The 23,777-nt window shown below is 39.8% G+C and overlaps 1 protein-coding gene across 1 annotated transcript in view; it reads left to right on the top strand.

The window, feature by feature from the left end:
- The window catches only part of fndc3ba (fibronectin type III domain containing 3Ba), an 85,901-nt gene that overhangs the window by 50,157 nt on the left and 11,967 nt on the right, over positions 1–23,777 (top strand). The window contains exons 8-24 of the mRNA XM_079262466.1: positions 9,404–9,462; positions 11,159–11,310; positions 11,409–11,468; positions 11,593–11,731; positions 12,166–12,219; positions 12,366–12,490; positions 13,220–13,394; positions 13,910–13,996; positions 15,255–15,390; positions 15,575–15,646; positions 16,693–16,811; positions 16,979–17,084; positions 17,709–17,881; positions 18,628–18,741; positions 19,044–19,193; positions 20,115–20,395; positions 22,539–22,757. Coding sequence (XP_079118592.1) covers positions 9,404–9,462; positions 11,159–11,310; positions 11,409–11,468; positions 11,593–11,731; positions 12,166–12,219; positions 12,366–12,490; positions 13,220–13,394; positions 13,910–13,996; positions 15,255–15,390; positions 15,575–15,646; positions 16,693–16,811; positions 16,979–17,084; positions 17,709–17,881; positions 18,628–18,741; positions 19,044–19,193; positions 20,115–20,395; positions 22,539–22,757 — 2,221 coding nt within the window. The remainder of the gene's footprint in view (positions 1–9,403; positions 9,463–11,158; positions 11,311–11,408; positions 11,469–11,592; positions 11,732–12,165; positions 12,220–12,365; positions 12,491–13,219; positions 13,395–13,909; positions 13,997–15,254; positions 15,391–15,574; positions 15,647–16,692; positions 16,812–16,978; positions 17,085–17,708; positions 17,882–18,627; positions 18,742–19,043; positions 19,194–20,114; positions 20,396–22,538; positions 22,758–23,777) is intronic.

The raw sequence follows: 23,777 nt of genomic DNA on the forward strand, positions 1-23,777 counted from the left end.
GTCATTGCCAAGTGCTGTGAGTTCTGGAGAAACCAGATGCGTGCTGCGACTCCTCTGTCTGCCATGTTGGCTCTGTTAGCGGACAGAAAAATAAGGCTGACCATACATATAACAGTGATCTGAGATACTGTGGAATTGTAGAAGTGTGGAACCACATGAATCAGTTTCAAAGATGAAAATATTCTTTACAAAAAAAGCAAAAGAAAAGAAAAAAAAGACTTCCCAAAAAGTCCATTTTGGCTTTCACTGGGATTTTTGAGGTGAAGCTTAACTTGCACAATCATCTTGGCAAAAAAAAAAAAAAGAGAGAAAACATCTCATGCACCCTTACTGTTGACATATAAAACCCAAAGCAAACAAAATGACTAAAGATTTTTTTGTAATTGCCTCTCATATCGACGGCTTTCCAAGACTGATGTTTTGAAATGAGGAACGTACGACTGGAATTGAATGTTTTCTCTGTGGCACATCTAAAATACAGTTTTCTGTCTCGTCGCACTTTCACCTCAATTTTCTGATCATGTAGACTCTAAGACATTATAAACGGTGTGAATTCTCTTCACCATCAGATTTTCCTTCCTCACTCCTCTTCAAACATGGCTAACTTTAGCTGAACTGCGGCCAAATTTCAATTACAGGGTAACTGTAAATGCTTAAACATATGGTGCAACAGTAACATAAGTAGAAAGGAGTCATAAAGTCAGTGAACTGGGTCAGTAGCATCAGTTCCCTACTTTTAACAGAAGCTATTGGTATTGTCCGAGCAAATTACACCATAGCATCTTATAGCCAGAATTTACAAGAGTGTGTTTTCTTATCAGCTGAAATTTTTTTTTTTTGGAAGATAAGAATTTGTTTTAATCAATTTTAACATAAATCACTGTCAACAAAGCATTTTTGTTTACATTATTAGTTGTCTTTACTGGTTTTGACATTGAGGAATCATGTGCCACAACTTTCAAATCAGTTTTAGTAATTAATGTGGAAAGTGTTAGTTGCCAGGTTTGGAAAAATTTCACTGAATCATCACTGGTTTTCTCTTCCCACTTATTACTCATACTTGACTGGTTAGAGTCATGACTCAGCAGTTAAAGTAACTATTAAACTCCCCTTTCACCCCCTCCTGCTGTGACCGTAGTAACAGGCCTGGAAATGTGTGAAGGCACTCACTCTTTCCTTACCAGACTGTTTTAGTAAATCACCATGGTGATAATCTCCATGCTCCCCACACCCCATCCTCTTTCCTCCCACACACACAAGCTCAAACCTCTTCCCACCAACCCCAAATACGGCTATGTTGGGTTAGATGGCAAGATGGGGGGGCAGTGAGGTGGAAAAGAGACACTGGAAGGAGGGGGAGGTCTGGAGACGAAAGGCAAAAGATGAGATAGAAAATTGTAAAGGTGGTGGTGACGGTAGTGGTTGTGGGGTGTTGTGGGTGGGAATTACAGTGAAAAGGGGCCAATCTCAAAAACGGGAAACAAGGGATGGATTTACAAGCAGAAAAATGCCTTTCCTGCTGATATCGTGTAACGGGACCAGAAGAGGATTAGAAAAGGAGGTTGTTCGCACCAGTCACAATAGGTTTTACATTAAATCCAACTGAGTAAACAACCCCTGCACTGTGCGAAAGAAGATAGGATGCTGACCTTTACTTCTGTTAACATCGTATGTCTGAAAAACAAGAAGAAAAACATGCATAACTTTTCTTTTGCATCATGCAGAAGCAAATCCAGCTTTTTCAGTTCTTGAAAGAAGACATGTAAGCATAAAAGTTACGTCCAACTGGGAATAGGCATTTTAAGTGATCTTTGCAGTCAACTAGTCAGGTCAGTTAAAATCAATTAGTTGATAAGTTGTGACTGTTAATAATAAAATGAAAAATACCATAAAAATGAAAACAAAAAAACAACAACTGTATATAGGAATTTAAAGTCAAGCACTATTTTTCACAGTGTAAATACATCCATGCTGATTGTTTAGCTTCGCGATCACTGGTGCTTTTCAGGGAATATGCAACAGAATAGGATTTGGAGCATGTTTCGCTAAACGAAACATCAAGTATCCAAAACAAGGTTATGAGAGTGCTCTGTAACTTGCACATGCATTTGCACTTTTTGAAAGAAAGTCTGTGAAAACATGTTAATGAAGCAAAACCACCAGAACCAGCTGCAACAGTATAGATCTATTTTATTTAGCTACCTCCTCATTGGATGCTACAATTGGAGCTTTTGCGTGTATGCATTTCAGTCTGGAAAGCGAGACTGATCTTTCTTGTCAGTAATGGCGGTTTGACATAAATGGCATCTAAAAACACAATACGTGTGTTTTTAATTTGTTTTGCTCCAGTTTGGATATGTCGTTGGTGTCTGTCTGTCTCATCCCAGCCACCTACTGTGCTGTTACTCTCGCTAACTGCCTTTTCTGTCTGTAGATTTGCCTTCTACAGTCACTCTCAAGGTTTTTTTTTTTTTTTGGCTGAGCAGGGTTGAATGGGGTCAGGGTTCTGAAAGCCACATCCCCATAATCCCTCTCGGCCTGGCTGTGCCATTCATAGCACACACACACTAGGGTAAACACGCATGCATACATTTGCAAAAATTCTTAGTGTTGTTTTTTTTTGCCACTCTTGGCAGCTGAAACGCTTATTTCTTTGCTGAGTTGAAGGACTGTGGACGAGGTCTCTGTCTCCAACTATGTTTATATGCACACATGAAACCTAATTATTGAGGTAAATCAGTTTAAAACAAGGAACTGGGGAATGCAATTTTATGTGAATATACAGCCACCTATTTGTTTTAGTTTCAGTCTAAGTCAAATCTTGGAATTGTTTTGTCTATTTTGGACATATGGTCTTTTTTTTTCTTTCTGTGCTCTAGCTTAAAAAGGATGTCTTGTAGTCTTCCATACAAAAACGTCCTGAAACTTCGATATGTGGTCTGGAAATCGTGCCCCTCCTGCAAAAATATAACAAATAAACATATACTGAAAAGGATTTTACTCTCTGTTTTTGCAATTTTATTTTATTTATTTAATTTTTTTCTTTAACTTTCAATCTTTCTTACTCTCTTTAGAACATTCTCTGTGCCAGTCCCTCTGCCCACGTCTCCCTTTCTAAGCCCCTCTTTATAAACAGTTAGGGTCCTGGCCATGAGAACCAAACCTTCACCATGACAACCACAATTTCAGGCATGTCCCAACAACTTCACTGTGCATGAGTGTGTATGTGTGACTGTTTGCAGCCCAGCTGTTGAACACATGGAATGCTCACTATGCAGCAGATGATAATAGTGTGGGATTCAAGGTCTGTACCCCTCTCTACCTCCACTTTCCTCCTACCTCTATTCCTCTTTCTCATCTCTGTTTCGCTTCTGCTTTTCCTGTCTCCCCTTTGTCTTGCATCTTTTTTCTCTTTTTTTTAAATTCTTTTCCAGATGTTTCTATCACTTTGCTTTGTCCTCACTGATTAAATGCTTCCAAAGATCCCTTTGTTTCCTTAGCGCGACACACACCACACGCACTCTTTGGCCGGTATTTGTGTGGTGTGGGGGCTAAGTGAGCAGCCGTTACAGCATTTTTCACATTTTTTTCTTCAGGCCTTAGAGGTCTTTTTCTGTCCCGGTGCAGACAGACTGAGGAGACGCACAGGCCGTCATGCAAGAGGAATGCAACCTTCTCAGTGTCAAAGCAACTTTTTTTTTTTTTTTTACAAAAGCTCTGTTTGCAAGCTTTGATACTAAATTACAAATATTATGTATATGCTGTATATGCAACATTAAATAGATGCCTATTTTTTTTTATTAAGCCACAAATTTGAAGAAGTGATGGGGCAAGCGAGTTAGAATGATTGAAATGACTAAACAAAATAAAAATTATTCAAATGAAACACATTGACTGTGAATACAAGATGGATGTAGTTACCATGACATCAAACAAAGGTAAAGGTAAAGAACATTGTTTAAGGAAGATATCTTAAGGAATATCTTGACATTTTGGGGGGGAAAAAACATACAGAACTGTTAAGATTTTCACAGATTTCCTTGTTAGCAATAATAATCAGGCCCTTCACTGCAGATGCCTCACAGCAGCTTTGCATACAGAATGACATATGTCAGCGTAGATTCTCGGTCATCCAGGTCAGAGTAATCCAAAGTACTTAACTGGAAAGCAGCTGGACTTCTTTTTTGGAGTGAGCCAAAAGCAAAGTCCAGCTGTCCTCTACTTTAGCACAAACCAGAACAACTGAAGGCAAGGGGACGCTGCTAACCTCACTGTCGCTTGTTTGGATGCTAACAAAAAGATTTCAAACCATTTGGGGCCTAGTTGCAAAAATAAGTTACTGTGTTGACATTAACCCTCTCAGGTTCTGGTCTATCCTTTTGTTAAAAGTAAATTTGCAGCGACTTTGATTAATTTGTTTAAAAAAATTGTTGAAACAAACCTGCCTGAGCCATCTCTACCAGTTGGTTAGGGTATGTATATGTTTGTTGTAACGCTACTGATTCAAATTTCAACCATTTACTGTTGTCATATTGTCATTAATTCTTCTTTTTAGCATCTCAACTATTTACTAAAAACATTTATTCTGTTTATTCTCATCCAAAACAAATGGAAAAAGACAGACTAAATTTTTTTGGGGGGCCTTTTTGCTAGTATGAATATTAAAGAGTTGAAGCAGCTCACTTTTGTTGGGGAACATCATCAGAGCAAACTTTGAAATGGAAAACTGCTACAATACATGTATATTTTCAGTTTGTTTTTACGACTTTAAGGAAATTCAGCCTGTAATTGTGAGCAGTGAATCCTACAATGTACTACTTTGAGATCAGTGGCGCGCATCTGCTCCGTATCTTCTGATGATGTCACAAAAGTTAGCGTAATCCTCGCCTCACATCCCGTTAAATCCTTTCCCCCCCTTTACCCTTTCATCCATTCCTTCCCCCTCCTCTCTGTTGATCCCTGGCTTGCTCTTTGTCTCTCAATTTCCTTGTGGTTTTTTTTTTATACCTAATCTCTTACCCAGACTCATCTTGCCCGTCCTTTCTCCTTAAACTCACTGTCCTTCAGCGTCTCTCTCTCTTCCTCTAAATTCCCGTCTTGCCTGGTTTTGGCTTGGCTCAACCTCCCCCCCTATCCTTTTTTCCTCCCATCCTTTGCACTCCCTCACTCCGCCTGAGTGTCCTCAATAACCAAATACAGGCGTTCAGATGCAGACAGGATGTGAGGTCAGACGGGGAGAGGAAGTAAGGGTTCGTGGGCTGCACAAAAACAGACAAGAGAGGACAGGAGGGACTGTGTAGATAAAGCAGAGTCAGTGGCGTAACACAGAGGGAGGAGGGTCGGTTTTTGTTTCAGCCGTCAGCATCAGCTCTTTGTGGTTGATATCTATATTAAACACTTAAGCAGCTGGACTCGACAGGCCACAGCGAGTCATAACAGTCAGCTGTGAGGTAAAGCAGCAGTTTCAAACTTTATTGCTGCTCTCTTGAAATTTCAGACTTTTTGCTGTCGCAATCTGACCTTGTGGTTTGGCCGTGGTTTTTTTTTTTCCCTTTACTGAAATATTGATGTTTTGTCTACTACTGTTAGTACCATAGCTATATTGTAGCTCAAATTCAGGAATATTAATAATAAGAAGAAATATGCTGCTTCATACAATCCTTTAAGTTCAGATTCATCCCAAGTCCAGGAAAAGTCACAAGATGGAAAAACTGTTCAAATACTTACTGAAAATTTATTGAGAATGCAACCTACTGTAATACTTACTGCAAGATGTATCCATCACTGTGTGATGTGAATGTTACTGAACTGGGATTCACCAGTATCCAGTTGAAAGAATAACGGTAAAATCTACAAATTTGTGAGATGTAGACGGACATCGACCTTGATTTCTAACTGAATGTGAAGTCATTTCCCCTCCGCTCGTCTGGGAGCTTTTGGATACATAAGAAAAGCAACACTGCTCTGAGCAGGCTGTGTTCTTCTTCGTCACTCAGCCTGTGATAAATTAGTGGAATAAGCTGGCTAATGTCTGAAGTCAGGTGTGTGTGTGTGTGTGTGTGTGTGTGTGTGTTTTCATCCCATAAAAGACAAAAAGTTCAAAGTAGATGAAAGAGGACAAGAGTGCGTGAAATAGAAAAGAGAGCGCTAATGAGTCAATGTGTTGAGCGGTGATACAGAATGTGTTCTTCACCTGTTGAACTCTCCTCATGCGCTGCAGGTCCCGACTCACACACGCACACACAGACACACACACACACACACACACACAACACAGTAGCTTAACTCCTCTCCTCCTGTTGCGCATTGCCGTCTCCTGTAACCTGATACTGAGATACACATAGTCTTTCTTTCGCTCTTGCTTTTTATTCTAACACACACACTTGCAGAGAGGTCATGTCGAGGTTGTGATTCCATGACATCACTGTTGCCATGACTCATAAGTGAACCCCCAGGCACAGTAAAGCCCTCTCTCCTACTGAACCTGTTAGAGACTCACACGCATACACTCAGACAATTTCTCATTCATCACTTACACTAAGTATACATCCTTCACAAACTACTTTGTATAAAAATACACTCAACATATTAGTGCATAGCCAGTCCAGAGGAAGGTTTGAGTGCACCAGCTATTCAGTTTAAATGTGTTAATATGTAAAGTCATTTCACTGTTACCATACTGGTGCATGCATTCATGTAGGTATACACAGTGGCATGGAAAGAGTAGTTAAGTTAAAGGCTTATTAATAAAGAAAAATGACCAGACTTTCAAAATAGCTTAAGGTAAAGATAACACATTTCTTTTACAATATACTATATTACATAGAAAGTACTTGCAATTACAAATAGGACACAATAGAAAATGTAACATGTAGTAACATTAGTACCCTTCTATCTTCTATACCTGCTTAGTCCAGTGTGGTGTCACAGAGGAGCTGCAGCTCAGTCCTACAGCAGCTACAAGGCGAGTTCTAGGATCCACCTTGGACCCAACATTAGTACTGTAAAAACAATTTGACTTGAAAGAGGTTGAGCTCAGGTGTATCAGCGAGGGCCGCACTTCAATTAGAAGTCCTACATTTGTGCACGTTTTACTGCCACCTGACATGCACAGGTGCACAAGTTTAATGCAGCCCTCCTTAATATAACTTAGATGAGCACAATATTTTGTGGGGTATATTTATATGTTGCATGTCATATTTCCGTTACAAAGTTTAATAATGAAACCTTGTAATTGATCAAATCAAATCAAGCTTTATTTGTGTAGCACCTTTCATACAAAAGCATATCAAAGTGCTTAACAACATCCAAATAAAAAACAGTTTCACACCTTAAAAACACTTATGCACACAACCCAACCCTTCCACCCTTCATATTAATATAATTTGATATTCATTAACACTACCCGTTGCTAAATCTCACAGCTTTTTTAGTCGATTGTTTTAGTGAGATAGGACTTCTGTTCATACACACATAAGGTATCTTGCGTGATCTGAGACTGGCAACATGATTCAGAAGACTTATTTTTAATCTTGTTAAGATGCTTCTGATGCTTTTGGTTTATGGTTGTGAAATATTAAAAGGTTTGAGAGACTGTTTTATGTTTCATGTTTTGATTAGAGATTAGTTCTTATTAATTTCCCTTTAGCTTTTACTGAACGTGATTAGAAGTGGCCAACTTTTCTCAAGCCACTTTGTGTGTAAATACTTGCCTGATCCACTTCTGTGTTTGACAGTCTTCTCAGTTCTTTAGTCTGTAGTTTCTTACTTGTATTACTTACTTTTTTCACAAACATGGACACACACACACAGACACACACACAAGCACATCCTGTGTGAGTTGGAGCAGTCAGATGGAGAAAGCAGGTCTCTTCTGGCTGGAAAATCCTCAGCTTGGGGGAACACACGAGGGAAATACTTCCATTACCCACACATGTGCACACGCATACGCTTGTGCTGGCTCTCATAACAACCTCCAGCGTCCAGTAAATCACCTTAAGATGAGTCAGTGGCCCAGACCAGCGCATGGATGTGTGTCTGTGTGTGTGATGATGATACAATTTCATTCAGAGGCTGACTAGCACCTCATGGCACAATCACCCTTATGGCATATTGGGCGGCAGCTATTAATAAGTTCTTATCTTTACACTTAGTGTTATCTCTATATACCTATCAGAAAACAGCTGATCTGCTTCTCCTGGAGCCTGAAATGAGCTTCCTCACATTTCTTGTTTGGCCGAGTCCAGCAGAGCAGCTAAAGGTTCAGTACAGTCAAATAAAAGGAGAGAAATAGTGAAACTTCAGCTCTGATAAACAGACACAATATAAGTTTGGCATTTTTCTGATATAAATGACATAATAAGCGTCAGCATTTCTCAGGAATAATTGGGCTTTTTTAGTCTGTGGAGAGTTTTTGTATTATTATAATGCAAAACATGACGTAGCAGCACAATTACCAAAAACACACATCACTGTACTGTATCATGGCACACACAACAAGCTGTATGGAAAAGCTAGAAGCAACAGCTCTGCTTACGTCAGATGTTTCTGAGCATAATTGTTCACAGGTGTACGGACAACTGTTTTAAAAATTAGACATAATAATGATTAGAATAATGATTTCCAGGAGAAAATTATATAAAATATAAGTCCTAGTTCCTACGTACAGGACAGAACACACTGCTGATTATGAGTCATGCATTAGTTTTTTTGGTGATCCCTGTGTTATTTGCTCTCAGAAAGGGGTGAATAATACTTTTCCACAGAACGTTGTATAATTTTGCCTATTTCTTTCTTTTTTTCCCCCCCTAAGAGCTGTGTTCATTGCAGTTTGATATGATGAAATAGGCACATGTTGAAGAAAACAAGTGTTGCATCACACGCCATTAGTCTGCGTGCTCTCTGGAGAATTTCAGTCTGCTTTTGGGCAGTTCCAGTTCTATTTTTTCACAGATGATTGCAGCTGGATGGAATATGCACAGGCAGTAACAGGGTTGATTAAAGCATTTTAACTGAGGCTATATTTAGTCCCACAACTTCACAATCAAAATGCAGCCTTTGACTGATCTTGGGACAAAAACTGTGTGATAGATTTTTTTTGACATAAGAAATTAAAGATTGGTGCAAATATCAGTTAATAGCCTTTTTTTTAATATAAGCATTGCCAAAACTGCAGCTGCAGATCTGTTTTTTGTTCTTTTTTTTAATTTAATGAAAACTAATCATATTATTAAATGCAAAAAAAAAAAAGCCCCATAAACAAAACCTTGGTGAGAATGCCCCAGCATGCAGAACTTCCTCCCAGTTCTTACGTCTCTCCTCTGTGTTTTATCTTCCATTTGAACTCTTCCTTCAAGCTGATTTATTGTTAATTACTTTGTTTTCTCTTTGTCTGTCTGCTCAGATCATGATTCAGAGGGGAAACGTGTTCAAGACATGTTGTCTACCATCGACAAACCGCAGGTTGGTATGCACACCTCTTCCCATTAAATGCACACACACACACACACACACACACACACACACTTAAAAACTACTTCAATCAATCACCTCTTTGTCGCCGGATTGAACATTGATGTCTTCTTCATATGTGTATCCTGTCAGTATTGTTGAAAATCAAATGTTAATACTGACAATAACACCCACAGTTCTTCATCCTGAGGTTATTTCTTAGAATTTGGCAGCTGATATAAACAAGTTAAAGCTGTGCTCACTGTGGCCACATGAGGGCAGCATCCTCTCATCCCTGCCATTAACTTGCCACCGTACCTCCATAAGCTGAAAATGATTTTAACTTTTTTTTTTCTTGGCCATCTCAAGGGGAGGGGGGGGGGGGGGGGGGGAGGGGGGGGGGGGGGGTGTGAATGACTGAACCCATGTTGTGGTTTGGCAGAGAGGAATTGCTCACTCCCAGTGAAAAGAGTTTGGGCAGCATTCTGTGCAATTGGACAATTTAACATAGTGAGTTTGTAACAGGGTCTGAAATTGACATCAGAAAGTGCAGTAATGACACACAGTGAAATATTGGGGTACTGGGAGATGCTGAGAAAGACTGGAAATTTATGTCTAGTGGCTATTTGTCAGTCTGCATATCCTTAAGTTACCCCTGAAGTGATGAAGTCTGCAGATGTGAAACGGAGATAAAAGAAAGGAAAGAGAGAGAGTGCATAAAAAATGGGTTTCCATTTCTTTAACTACTGTCACTTCACACTTAATAGTGATAAAATAGACATGGTGTGAAGAGCCACATTGGGATTGAGCTTTTTCAAGATTTATTGTCAGATGCTTCTACGTAAGGATCAGAAGGTTAACACTGTGCAGGAGTGTCAACATATTTAGTTTGATAAGACTTGTGCCATTCATGCATTGAGCATAAATTTTGCGCCAGACTGAAATCTCACAAGATCAATGCTTTAATATCAGTTTATTCCCTCCACATAACTTCTGACCTTTGCACAGCAGTGCATCAGTTTGACAATTTGTCTTTTAGGATTGTAAAACAAATGATGCAGAAACCATTAAAAGGTTCCTTCAATCATCCTTCTGTTTATGATCCTCTTTTTCTCCTAACCTCTTGTTTCCTGGTGCCATTGTCTTGATGTCTCTGCCATCATCTCATGGTCTCTGTCTTTGGTTCTCACCATTTGTCGCTCATCGAGCTGTTGTACAGTAAATCATCACTTTTCTTAGCTGTAAATTGGAGCAGCATTGTGTTGTTGTATCGTACTGCAGATACTGTAGCTTAGACCTGCGTGAAGTTCATTAAAAACAAAGTTTGGTCTCACCTACAGTCTTTTGCTTGTCTGTGCCGATCCCTGTTCATGTCCTTACTGCTTTCTAGATTTTAAAACAGCAACCGAATCAGTTGTTTTTTCTCTGTTACACACATATTGACTCTTAAGATAAAAACAAACATGGACATACAGACATGTAAAATGTTTCTTTATAAAACAATTGTACTTTTTTGAGGTTTATTGATAAATAAAATGCAATAGAAAGGAGCATCAACAAAGAAGCTATACTAGATTATTTAGGCTGTATCGCTGTGATAATAAACCTATTTTTAAAACAATTTAAAAAAAAAAGATGCATGAATGATGTTTTTTTTCTTGTTTTATTTGTGGGAATAATTTTTAAATTTTGTGTTTGTGTCTCACAGGTATCCAATGTTCAGGCGCGGGCTGCTCGGCTGTCCTGGGTCCCCCCAGCTGGGCTGGTAAACAGGCATAATAACGGGATGCCAGTGTCCTGCACCTATGACGTCTCGCTCTCAGACAAGGGAAAGGATGGAAAGTATCGCTCTATATACAGGTGAGAGGCCTCTTCAGGCTTAAGTAACACACAGCCGGTCACAAATGGGCTGCAGACACTGAAGGTTCTTTCTTGCTTTATGTGTGTGTGTGTTTCAGCGGTGACAAATTGGAATACCATCTGGAAGACCTACGGCCAGCGACAGACTACCATGTACGGTAAGGAATCAAGCTTTAACTGAACTTTTCCTGTTTAAAAAGGTCAAACTTCAAGTCATGCAGAATCATGAATCGTGAGCGTTATTGAAAATTGTTGTTTAATGTTTGACTTCTGTTGCACCAGGGTTTCGGCAACGTACAACTCAGTTCGAGGTTCATGTTCAGAGGCGGGCTCGTTTACCACACACTGCAGCGTCCCTGATGTCCCGTTAGCCCCAAAACTCTCCCACCGCTCCAAGAGCACCCTAAGTCTACAGTGGAAGGTACAGCCACATTACATATACTAATATCATGCTGCTAAACTCGGATCATGCAATGCTATCCATAGAGTGATGTTGGAGGAATGTTAACCCTCCAAAGAAAGTAAACAGCATGATTTGCTTTTTCTGGTTTATCGTCCAGCTTAGCTTTATCAGGCTTTCAGCACCTAATAGAAATTCTTGCTTTCTTGCCCAATCCTCTCTGGTGCCTCCTTGTTGTCCTTTCTGACCTCTCCTACACAAGTAATTTTTATCCACTCACACTGCCACTGATAAAGTGTACCATCAATCACTCAGACAGGAAATGAGGTCAATCCCGAAAACACAGCGGGTATTTTGTCAGTCTCTTTGTCAAGAGTCTTTCATCCTCGGCTAATCTCTCAATCTCTCTCGCCTCTCACCGGCCCTCGCTCTGTCCGTCTCGCCGTCATCTGCAGCCCCCAGGCGACAACGGATCCAAAATCACAAACTACCTGCTCGAGTGGGATGAGGTGCGTCTACTTTTACCCTACAACAAAAAAACTTTTCATCCTACAACTTGTAATTGGTTTTGTTGACAAGATTCCTCTTTTCCTATCTTCAACATTGCAATGAGGTCCTCTCAGTCCTATGACAAGTCTTACCTTCTCCTCATCAGGGAAAGAAGAACAATGTTTTCAGAGAATGTTACTTTGGGAGCCAGAGACACTGTAAGGTGACACGACTGTTCCCCGCCTGTGGCTACACGTTCAGAGTGGCCGCACACAACGACATTGGCACAAGGTACCGCATCCCTCTTGTTGAATATGCAAAGATGTAAGTTACACTGTATCCACACATGCAAGCAAGTGAAACATGTTTTCATGCACAGCTTTTTACTTGGGCTTCATCATGCACCACCATGAGGGTTTACCGAGGCAGAAGCATGTGGGCCATTTAACGCTATTATTCTTCATATGACAAGTCGTTTACCTCTTTTCCCATTTTTCCTCCATTTCCCCTCTCATCGCCTTCTCTTTGTCATTATGGCGGGGGACATGGAGCTTGCAGTAGTTAAGGTGACTGAGTGGATGGGGAAGGTGACAGAGGGATGTGAAAGCAAGGGATGAGATAAAAGCTGCCTGGCAGAACTCAAACTAATCTTAATGTAGTCTTTATTTAAAGCCACGGACTGGCAAACTTGAACAAGCCTACTATCATTTTTGCTTGATTTAAAAAAAAAAAAAAAAGGAAGTTTTCCACGTCCACCCTTCTTTGTCTTCTCCACTGAGACTTCTGAAAAATCCTCACCTGCAGCCCCCAAACTGCCCTTCCTTCCCTTTAAATGAACTTAAAAAAAAGGAAATTTCCACAGCTGTCACTTAAAAATTCTCCTGCCTTTGTGTCCTTTGAAATGATAAATAATGTCCTGTGTGACACCTCTTTCCTCTTGCTGAGGTCAGTCTTATGCTTTGTTTTTTTTGTACGTAAAAACATATAAAAATGAATAAAATGGGATTGTTTTCTTTGCAGTGGCTTCAGTGCAGAGGTAGTGTTTTATACCATGGGCACACTGCCTGCCCTACCTGTGGCGCCACGGCTGGTGAAGGCAGGGGTAGACTGGGTGACCCTGGAGTGGGGACGTCCTGAGGGCAGTCCCAGTGAGGAGCAGCTGAAATATACACTCGAGATCCAGGAGGACAACAGCGTGAGTACCACAAAACATGCACACTAATAAAACCTCACATCTAAAACAGAAAATAACGGAAAACAGTGCATACCAAAACAAAACAACATTATCATTTAGTAAATGGAAAATATTGGTTTTGCTTTGATCTTTTACTTTTCACTTTATATATTTCTATGTCAGGGCTGTGTTTTATCATAATTTATGGCTTTCAGTCATGGAATTCCTCCGGGAAGAAGAAAATCAGAAACTCTGGAGAACTATCAGTTGGAAAGCATTTAAACAAATTTTGAAAAATGCATACAGAATAATCTGCTGAAAAGGAGTTTGTGTGAACACACAGCAGGCCCAGAGCTGTAAATCCTATCATGCAGAGGCATACTGTGTTAGAGCCAGGTGCTCCTGCGAACTAATTCAGTAAAACCAGTGAAAATTTAGATATTTATTACACCCATATGCCCAGTGTGTACAATGATGTTAATACACAAAAGACACACACCCCGACACAAAGTGTACTTACAATGTGTCTCCCACAGGGAACGGACTTTCATCCAAAGTACACTGGAGAAAACTTGACCTGTACTGTACAATGCCTGAAGAGAAGTACGCAGTATAAATTCAGGGTAAGAGATATACATGTGTCTTTCTGTTTTATTTGGTCCCCCCCCCCCCCCCTCCCCATGTTGGTATTTCATAAAGTACCAGTTAAAGAAGTGTATTTTTTTTATTTAGCATGTACACATAGTGCCTTCTTGTATGTGGCACTCTTATGATAATACAATACAATACAATACTGTTATATCATATTATATTATATTATATTATATTATATTATATTATATTATATTATATTATATTATGTTATGTTATGTTATGTTATGTTATGTTATGTTATGTTATGTTATATTATATTATATTATATTATATTATATTATATTATATTATATTATATTATATTATATTATATTATATTATATTAGGAAAAAAATACACATACAACAAAATCTGTCACATTAAGCTGAGACCATTGCCGTAAACAGAACTTCCTTAATAATTGAGACTATTCATTAGATGCAGGGTTTAGTACGTATTCTGACACCTTTGCATATTTTTTTAAACAAGATCAAATCCAAGTCAGTATCTATTTCTTCCGGTTAGATAAAAATGTTTCCTAAGGTATCTTTCTGTGGCAATGCAACATCTATCAATCAAAGAGTGAATACGGCATTTTGCCATCAGAGAGTTGGCTGCCATTTAATGGGGGGAAACAAGGCAATTTAGCATCCATTTATTAAGCAGAGAACAGTCTGGTTCCGCTAAAAGCCTTGATCAAAACTGTTCATAATGAGAGGACATTGTGAAACATGATGTACCTATGGTTTCCCTGTGTGAGTGTGTTTGCATGTGTTTTGTGGTGCAATCGTCTCCAATAACACTTCACATATGCATTCAAGCGCACTGCCAGATAAGACGTCAGGCGTTTGAAGATGCAGACACACATGATCACCCACGATGAGGCGACTGTGTTCTTTCTGTGTTTTCCACCCTATCTGAACATGTGAGAACAAAGCAAATTGATTGCCCATTGGATGGGGTAATGGAGAGAGTAAAGTGAAGACAAATGAAGGCAGAGTACCAAGTGTAGCACGGACAAAGAAGCAGAGAGTAATGGCTTCTATTATTCAAGACAGCTAGTTGGCCTTTTGATAGATACCTGTGCGTGTGCACCTCTATGCTTACTATGCTACTGTCTTTTGATGTGCACACCATTCCTGTTCAATTTGTCTCCTTGCTTCACAAATGTTACCTTCTATTTTTCTTGTTTCCAATTCCGACTCCTTGTTTTTGACCCTCTGCTATGTTGTTTGTGTCTCCCTACAGCTCATAGCATCGAACGCAGAGGGAAAGAGCAGTCCCAGCGAAGTGTTGGTCTGTACTACCAGTCCCGATAAACCAGGCCCTCCATCTACTCCCCGTGTTACCAGTGCAACGCCCCATGGCTTTACCGTCACATGGGGTAAATACTAGTCATTTGGTCCTTTTAATGGTGATTTTTTTTATATGTCAGCTATGTTTTTGCTTTAGGTAATATAAATCACCCCCGCACTCCCAACTAGATGAGAATTGTTCACTTACATTAACCTGAGAATGAGAATGCTGTTCATGTGAAACTAAAATCTACCCATCAACGCCTCCAACAGATCCTCCGCAAGACAACGGAGGCTCAGAGGCTCTCACGTACCTGCTAGAGAAATCAGAGGGATGCTCCGAAGGTACGATTGTTATCTGTTTTCCCACCATCTATCCATTCAAGCGGTCATATCAAGCAAATTTGAACATTTCTCTTCAAGACTTGCAACTCAAAGCTCAAAGCGTGCCATTCATCCTCTACTGATTTGTCGCATATTCTATGTGACCCGTGACTCCAAAAAATAGCAGCTACAATTCAATCTTTGTTTGAATCAATTTAGCGTGCAGTGTTGTTTCAATTTCCTCCGTTTCGCATCACAGGAAACCAAAAGGAAACCAAATGTTCTCCAGTTTCGTTCATTCTTTGCAGCAGAGAATGAAATGAGGTGTAATTTAGTTTTAATCTGTAATTGTTCAAGCACACCAAAAAGAGGAAATTTGTTGTTTGCTAAGAGCTGGTGTTGAATATCAACTCAAATAAAATTTAGAATATCCCAAACCCCAAGTTTGTTTGTGAATAAATGCAAGTTATTTGGGTTAAATCAACAGTTTCCACCTACCATTTACTCTGTGTTAATAAGTTCATGTGACTTTATGGAATATGTTGACTTTAGCTACTCTGATGTTAAAGATAAATTACACACGATTATACAGTTTTTTATTTTTTTATTTTTATTAAAATTACTGTTGAACAGTGTCTACTTGATGCACCATATATGTAATATTATTTTAACTTCTATGTATGGAACCACAATATGTAGATCATTGAATCAAGTCCATAACACGGACGCATCATATATCGCTCTATAAAATAGTTTCCTCCTGCGTCTCACCATGATGCACACAGTGACCCATATTTCCATGACATAAATGCGGAGTGCTGTGTTTTGCTTGACAGTACTTCCCAAAAACAAGTTAACACCAATACAATAAGTCATGAGGGTATTACTTAGGTCAGTGGGATTCTGTTTCTGGGCAAATATGTAGGCTAACTACAAAAAAATATACAAAATAACAAGAGATTATATGTATGCATTCTAACTCATGAATATGTTCAGCTGTGTAATTGTGTTGTCTGTGTGTGCGTGTGTGTGTGTGTATGTGTGTGTGTGTGTGTGTATTTTTGCAGGGAGCCAGTGGGAGGTAGCGTACAGTGGTCCAGCAACAGAATGTGTGTGTGAGCGGCTGACACCTGGGACCTTATATCGCCTACGCGTGTGTAGCATCACAACAGGAGGACACAGCCCGGTAAGGCACACACTTATACACGACTTTCAACAAACAGTGAACTTTGTAAACAACGGTACTCTAGTCTGTTTGGACTAATCAAAGTTATAAAATAGTTCTAATAGCCAGATAAATTATATAATTTCTTGCCTTGTTTTGACTTTCCATCTCCATCTGTGCTCCCAAAGTGCACCGTCAGTGTTCCAGTTCGTACATTAAGTGTCCCACCAGGAGCCTGCCAGCCGCCAAGGATTGTTGGTAAAGCCAAACATAAGGAAGTGCAGTTAGAGTGGGGTGAGTACAGACAAACACATACACTTTTTTTTTTTTAAACATATTTGATTTTTCATATCAGGCTGCTAAATCACCTTCTGCCTCTTTAATATGTTTGGCTGGCCTGCTCTAATGTAAGCTAAGTCAACAATGTTTTAGGCTAATTGAACCCTAATTCAGCACATTAAATTCCTAACCTACCCTCATATCTGGCTTAACTCGCCTAATGCCAGCCCATTATTGCAGATTAGTACTGTTATCTCTTGGCAGCCCAAAGCCTTGCAGTTTTCAGTTCTGGGGAAGTTCTTTCTTTAACCAGCTTGATACAGCTGGTCACATCTCTAATCAGCTCAAATTCAGGCAGCACGGCTGCAATTATTGGCTCAAGTTGAAGGTCAGACATAATGTATTGAAGGGTTTTCCCCAGTGCTCTCATCATTTCCTATTTTATTTTGCTCCAAGCAAAGTCAGGCAGATGGTGGTGGAAAAAAAAATGTTGCTTTCAATAGTCTTGAATAAATCTTTACTAGTTTGATGATGTACGATGTGAGACTATGTAATCTGCTATGTATCCTCATTTAGCATCTGATTGGTTTGATTGGAAATTTATTGCTCCTTTTTTTTTTCTATTATCTTTTATTTCAGACTCTGTTGTTTCTGAGGGAGTGTGTGAAGAGTGTGTGTACAGTCTGGAGATGAGCGAGGGAGATGCCAAGCCAACAGAAGTGTACCAAGGCCCAGAGCTTCAGTGCACCGTTGCCAGTTTGCTACCTGGTGCAACGTACAGCTTCCGACTGAGGGCTGCCAACGAAGCTGGGGTGAGAAACTCACTCGGAATATGATAAATTATCAGAATCGTACAAATGTAAAAGCTCCTTTAACATGTCATTTTCCAGGAAAAGCTGTAAACAGTAAAAAAAAAAAAAATAGCTTCCTAGATTAAACCTTTTTTTAAGCACAGCCTTACATCACCACAGATCAGCCTGCCAAATCACAAAAGTAATTTCTGTTTCATGCACTCGAGGACCATAAGATTGTGTTTAATGGGATTTTTTTCCCCCTTTTAAAGCCACAGAGCATTTAACCATGAACGCTTTCAGTAGAATTGCAGTTTAAAAAAAGTTAATTAAACTTGTAGCACAAAAAGACACAAGGCCAGACGTAATCAGGTCGGAGTGTCCCAGACAGCAAACCCAGGGATGCATTTGGATACCAAAATGCTGAACAGTGTGAACAAGAACATCTGGCTGGTTTGATCATCCACTCAGTCAAAGGTGAGCTAGCGCTTAGAGTGGCTGATCAAAAGCAGGCACAAACACATTAAAAGACAGGAAGAACAGCTTCAACATGCACAGACAATTAAGTATAATTTGTACTGTCTGTCCAGCTAGTTTAAACCAGTGCTCTGCACATTTCAAAGACAATGAGCATGTGATCTCATGTGGAAACTAAACCATTAAATCACTGTGCTCTAACAACTCAATACAGCAGTTTTTTTTTTTTTTACCCTTTTGTTTAGAAATACTAAAAACTTTCGCCAATAAAGCGTATATTTGTCTGGCAGTTTGGGCCATACTCTGAGCCAACAGAGGTGACGACGGCAGCAGGACCTCCTGGTCAATGCGGGGCGCCACTCATAACTCTCACAAGTAACACTTGTGTAACGCTGAACTGGGAGGTAAGACAAAAACACTTCTTGATGTATTAAAAAGGAGGAGAAATTTCATTAAAGAACAAAAAGAAAAACTTAAAATTTCATTAAATTGTTTTTTGTTTTGTTTTTTTGTGTTCTGCCTTTAAATACCATTTAAAATGGAGTTTTCTGGAAATTTTCAGTTTAAGAACAAAACTAAAAGTCTCGATAATAATAATCGGGCTTTTAATTTTAAAAAAGATGCACATGCTGCATCGAGTCCCAATGGGTTAAAGTCAGGTTGCTATTGATTTCATGGGTTGATTGTGCGTTTCCTTCTGCTGTAGAGCCCTGAGGGTTCGGGTACAGACATCTCAGAGTATAGATTGGAGTGGGCGAGGGAAGATGAATCCATGGAGCTCATCTACTGTGGGTCCGCCACGCAGTGTGAACTGTCAGAGCTGACGCCTGCCACAGATTACTGCTGCAGGCTACAGGTAACACATCCACCACGAGACAAAAAGCTGTACAAACCTTTGTACACAGTACAAATATACAGCAGTACAGATTAAGGCAAAATAACAAAAACAGAAATAAATAACAGGAGTAAGACAGAACGCATTGCCCAGAGGAGCATCAAAAACAAGACAGACACAAACACGCAGGAGACCAGTGATTATAGCTGATTTAATTTGAGCTCCAGTTGTTAATGTGGTGCATAAATAAGCTCTCTTTCCTATGTGTGTGTGTGTGTTTGTGTGTGTGTGTGTGTGTGTGCATGGTTGTCAAATACACTCATGCACTCTTCCTCTCTCTCTTCACGTGTTCTCTGAAACTACGAATCCAATAAGCATGGTTCATGGCTCTTGTCTTTATTGGCTCATTTATTAACAGGACAAGGTCAGCCTAATGTCCGCATCACTGCTTTCATGTGTTTTTTTTTAAACACGTGGACAAAATTGTTTGTAACCTTTGGTTAGTGAAAGGAAAACTCACTATGGTCACAGAAATAACTTGAATCGAACAAAAGTACTGATAAAAAAAATTCTATTCTATGAAATTTAACAAATGAAAGTCAGACTTTGCTTTGCATGCTTCAGCAGAATCATTTAAGCTCATGAAATAGGCCTGGACAAAAATAATCATACTCTTAACTTAATATTTTGGTGCACAACCTTTAGACTTTTTATTTATTATTTTATTCTGTGATCATTGTGAGTTTTTCTTTCCCTGACTGAAGGGTACCAACAATTTTGTCTACGTGTGTATGTGCGCTATAATGTGTAGTGTGTACACATGTGTTCATTTGTCTGATTTAAGAAGAATCTAAAAAAGGAGAGAGATTAATTTGGTTGTGCTCCTTATGATTCTTTTTTTCTCCACCAGCTGATAATTTGCACTTTTTGTGTCACACTCAGGCAGTGAATCAGGCGGGTGCTGGTCCTTACAGTGAGAGGGTGAATTTCCGGACCCCAGCCACAATTCCAGACCAGGTCTCGTCCCTCACTCTCCTGGATCTCCCGACCTCCTCAGAGACCCTTCATTCCCCGTCTACCTGCCTCCTCCTGAAGTGGGAGGAGCCAAACAGTAACGGCGCAGAGATCACCTCCTATATCATTGCTCTGGAAGACCAAACCATCAGTGTGGAATCTGGGACAAGTCATATTGTCACAGGCTTGCAGCCAGACAGCGAATACAGGTACTGACTTACAGGCAGCAGAGCTGATAAGCATCAATACTCATGCTTCCCTTTCAGCTATATTTTGATTCACTTCCACGATAACAAGTTTCTCGTTTCACTGTGGAGGAACTTTTCAAGCTTCAGATTATACAAAATACAGCATTACAGTCAGGTTTAACTATATCATTTTAATATCTTCATCCTTTTTTATTTGCGATTCTTGTAAAGATACTGTTGTTTTTGGGATCATTGTCTTGTTGTATGACGGGGACCAGCCTTTAGTGACATAGACACACTTTGACTTTGCTACACGCTTTAGTGTAATGAGGAGCAAACTCCTTTTATGGAACCATCGAAGCCATTTTTGCTGCTGTTCATCTGATGCTGCATTTACCCAAATGATACCAAATGATACCTCCACTACCTGAGCAGCTGTAAACAAGTTCTCAGTCATCCGTATCACCAGCTGCTGTTGTGATGCCTCTGAGAACACTCCATGATTACATGTCGGTGTGTGCAGGCATATGATTGTGTGGTGAGTTCTCTGAATTGTGATTTCAATAAAAACAGGAACAATGTCCAAAGTATGGTAACATGTGAAGAGGCAGGATGATCACACACCATTGTTTTCCCTCTGAGGTTGTTTTCGTCCCAGTGTCACTCTGCTCTATTGCATAATGGCGGCCACCGAGGCAGAACACTGCACACGTTTGTTTGTGGATGTCAGCGTGCTTGTATGTGTGTGAGTCTACCTGTGGGAGTTTTTGTGATTCCCAATGGCTGTGATGTTGGTTATGTATTGTATATGTGTGTGGTGGTGGGGGGGTCTCAATGTGTTATTTAAATGGGCTTGTTATGTGTCACTTTCTTACATGCAAAACAAAGAAAAGATGCATTTCCAAGAAAAAAAAATAGTCATTTGGATTTTTTATTTGACATTTTATACACATTCACTATGAGATCTGCTTGAGTTGAATTGAGCTGAGTTTAATTCAGTTAGTCATGCACTGACTGAAGTGAAACACTTATTTAAACCAAAATCTATTACAACTTAAGGGGAAACTTAAGATGATGTGTTTATATGTGCTGTAAAATTCTTATCAGTCTGGTTTGTCATTAGGTTGATGTTGATTTAAGTGGCCAGCAGGAAGGCTCTGTGTTTTGAATTACCTTAAGATTGTACAGTAATTGCCAATATACTAATAGTTTTACTTATTTTTAATTTAATGATTATACAAAATGCAGAGCAGCAAAACTCTGTCACAAACTTTGACACACAACCCTCTACTTGTCTTAATGTGACCCTATCAAAAGTGAAACTTCTTTATCTTCCATTCTCCTCCTCTCATCATCTGTTATCCATACGTTAATTCCCTGATAGATGGATGAATATTGCCCTTTCTCCCCCGTCTTTACTCAGCTACATGAAAAGGTTACAGTTACAAAGAATCATTGGTTAAATGTCAGATGGAAGATGTTCTGTTGTTCCGATGCTAATCAGCTGATCAGACAGGCTGACAGAATAAGGGGGGGGGGGGGGGGGGGGGGGGGGGGGGATTCGGAGAAGTCAGCCAGCGGGAGAGTTTGAGGGAAAAGAAATCTATTTCAGTAGGTTTGTGTGTCTTTCTGTGTCTCCACGGAAGCATGTTAGTATTTTTTTCCTTAACTTGGTTCATGCATACACACTTGACTCTCTCCTTCTTCTTCTTCTTCTTCTTCTGCGTAGTATGACACAGAATTCGGTTTGAACTATAATACTAATACTAGTCTCCCCAGCAACCCGTATAGATCATTGTCCATCAGTGAGTTCACTTTGTGAGGTCCATTTAAGTCTCATGGTGGAGATTACAATGAGTTGTAATGGGTGAGTGGAAATAGGAATGAGAATGCTTCTTTCCTGAAATTTACCTCCCCATTAGATAAAAAGGTCCAATACTCTAAAAGCATACAGAGTTACTTAGTACATATGGTTTCCAAAGCATTCATGTGGATGTACTTTCTGGTTATGGCCTCAGTGCAGGTGTAAGCTCTCATTCACCATAAAGCCTGATTTAGAGCTGTTATTTACACCAAATTGTAAATCAGAATAAACAATAAATATATAACATAATTTTTTTGGCCACAGCGTGATATAATGTTTCTCTCCTTTTTTAACCTTTAGTGTGCAGATCCAAGCAGTGAATGACATTGGATCCGGTCCATTGAGTCTGCCACTGCTAGCGAGGACACGCCCCCTCCCTCCAGCCCCGCCCCCACTTGAATGCTCAGCAGCTGGCCCTCAGAGTTTGAAGCTGAAGTGGGGTGAAAATGTCGGACACACACGTGCACTTCTTGCTGATGAAATGGTCTACACACTACAAATGGAGGACAAGAACCACAGGTAAGGTCACAGACTGATATGTCCTTGGAACGCCTTTAGCTTCGGTTATGGTGGAATTCACAGTGGCACCATTTCATTAAGCTTCTGCAATGTGAGAAGATATAATTCCATCAAGTATCATATTGACTTTTCACCAAGATCTTGTTCTGATGATGGGAGAGTCAAACCATTGCACAAAGCCGACTCCCAAAGATTCTCATTAGAGTTTAGGTCTGGACTCTGTGGTGGCCAGTCCATATGGGATGGTGCCTCATGCTCTCTGAAGCACTCCTTCTCGACTGCTCGATCAATCCTGACAGTCATCTTGAAAAATCCCATGCCATCAGGGAAGACAAAAATCCATTGATGGAATAATCTGATCATTTAGCATATTCGGGAGGTCAGCTAACCTCATTCTTTGAACACATAATGTTACTGAACCTAGACCTGGCCAACCGCAGCAACCCTAGATCACAGCACTGGCCCTACAGGCTTATACAGTAGGTCCCTTGGCATGATGGTATCACTTCATTTGCCTCCATTCTTAACCTGATTCTTCCTTCACACAGAACAAGGTCAATCTAGACTCATTGTCTTCCAATGCTCCAATCTTTATGCTCCTCAGCAAATTGAAGCCTTTGTCTCTGTTTAGCCTCTGTTTAGCCTCAGCCTTAGTGGTTTGCTTATGGCTTCACGGCTGTTCAGTCCCCATCCACTGAGTTCCCTTCACATGGTGCATACAAGTGCTCTTATATTAAACCCAACCAGGAGTTCTACTGTTGTTTTTCTTTGATTTGCTATAACCAGTTATTTAAGTGATCGCCATTGTTTGAGATTTTTTCTGACCATGTGTCTTCCTTGAACATGATGGATCCTTCCAGGTTTTAATATTCTGCTGGACAGATAACCCAAATTGTAATAGTTTCTGCACCTCCTTAGATGTTTTCACTGCTTTATGCATGTCAATAATTTCAATCAATCAATCAATCAAAACTTTATTTATATAGCACTTTCACATACCACGAGGACCCTTCTTCCCTT

This window comes from Telmatherina bonti, assembly GCF_933228915.1.
Source record: "Telmatherina bonti genome assembly, chromosome: 22".
NCBI lineage: Eukaryota > Metazoa > Chordata > Actinopteri > Atheriniformes > Telmatherinidae > Telmatherina > Telmatherina bonti.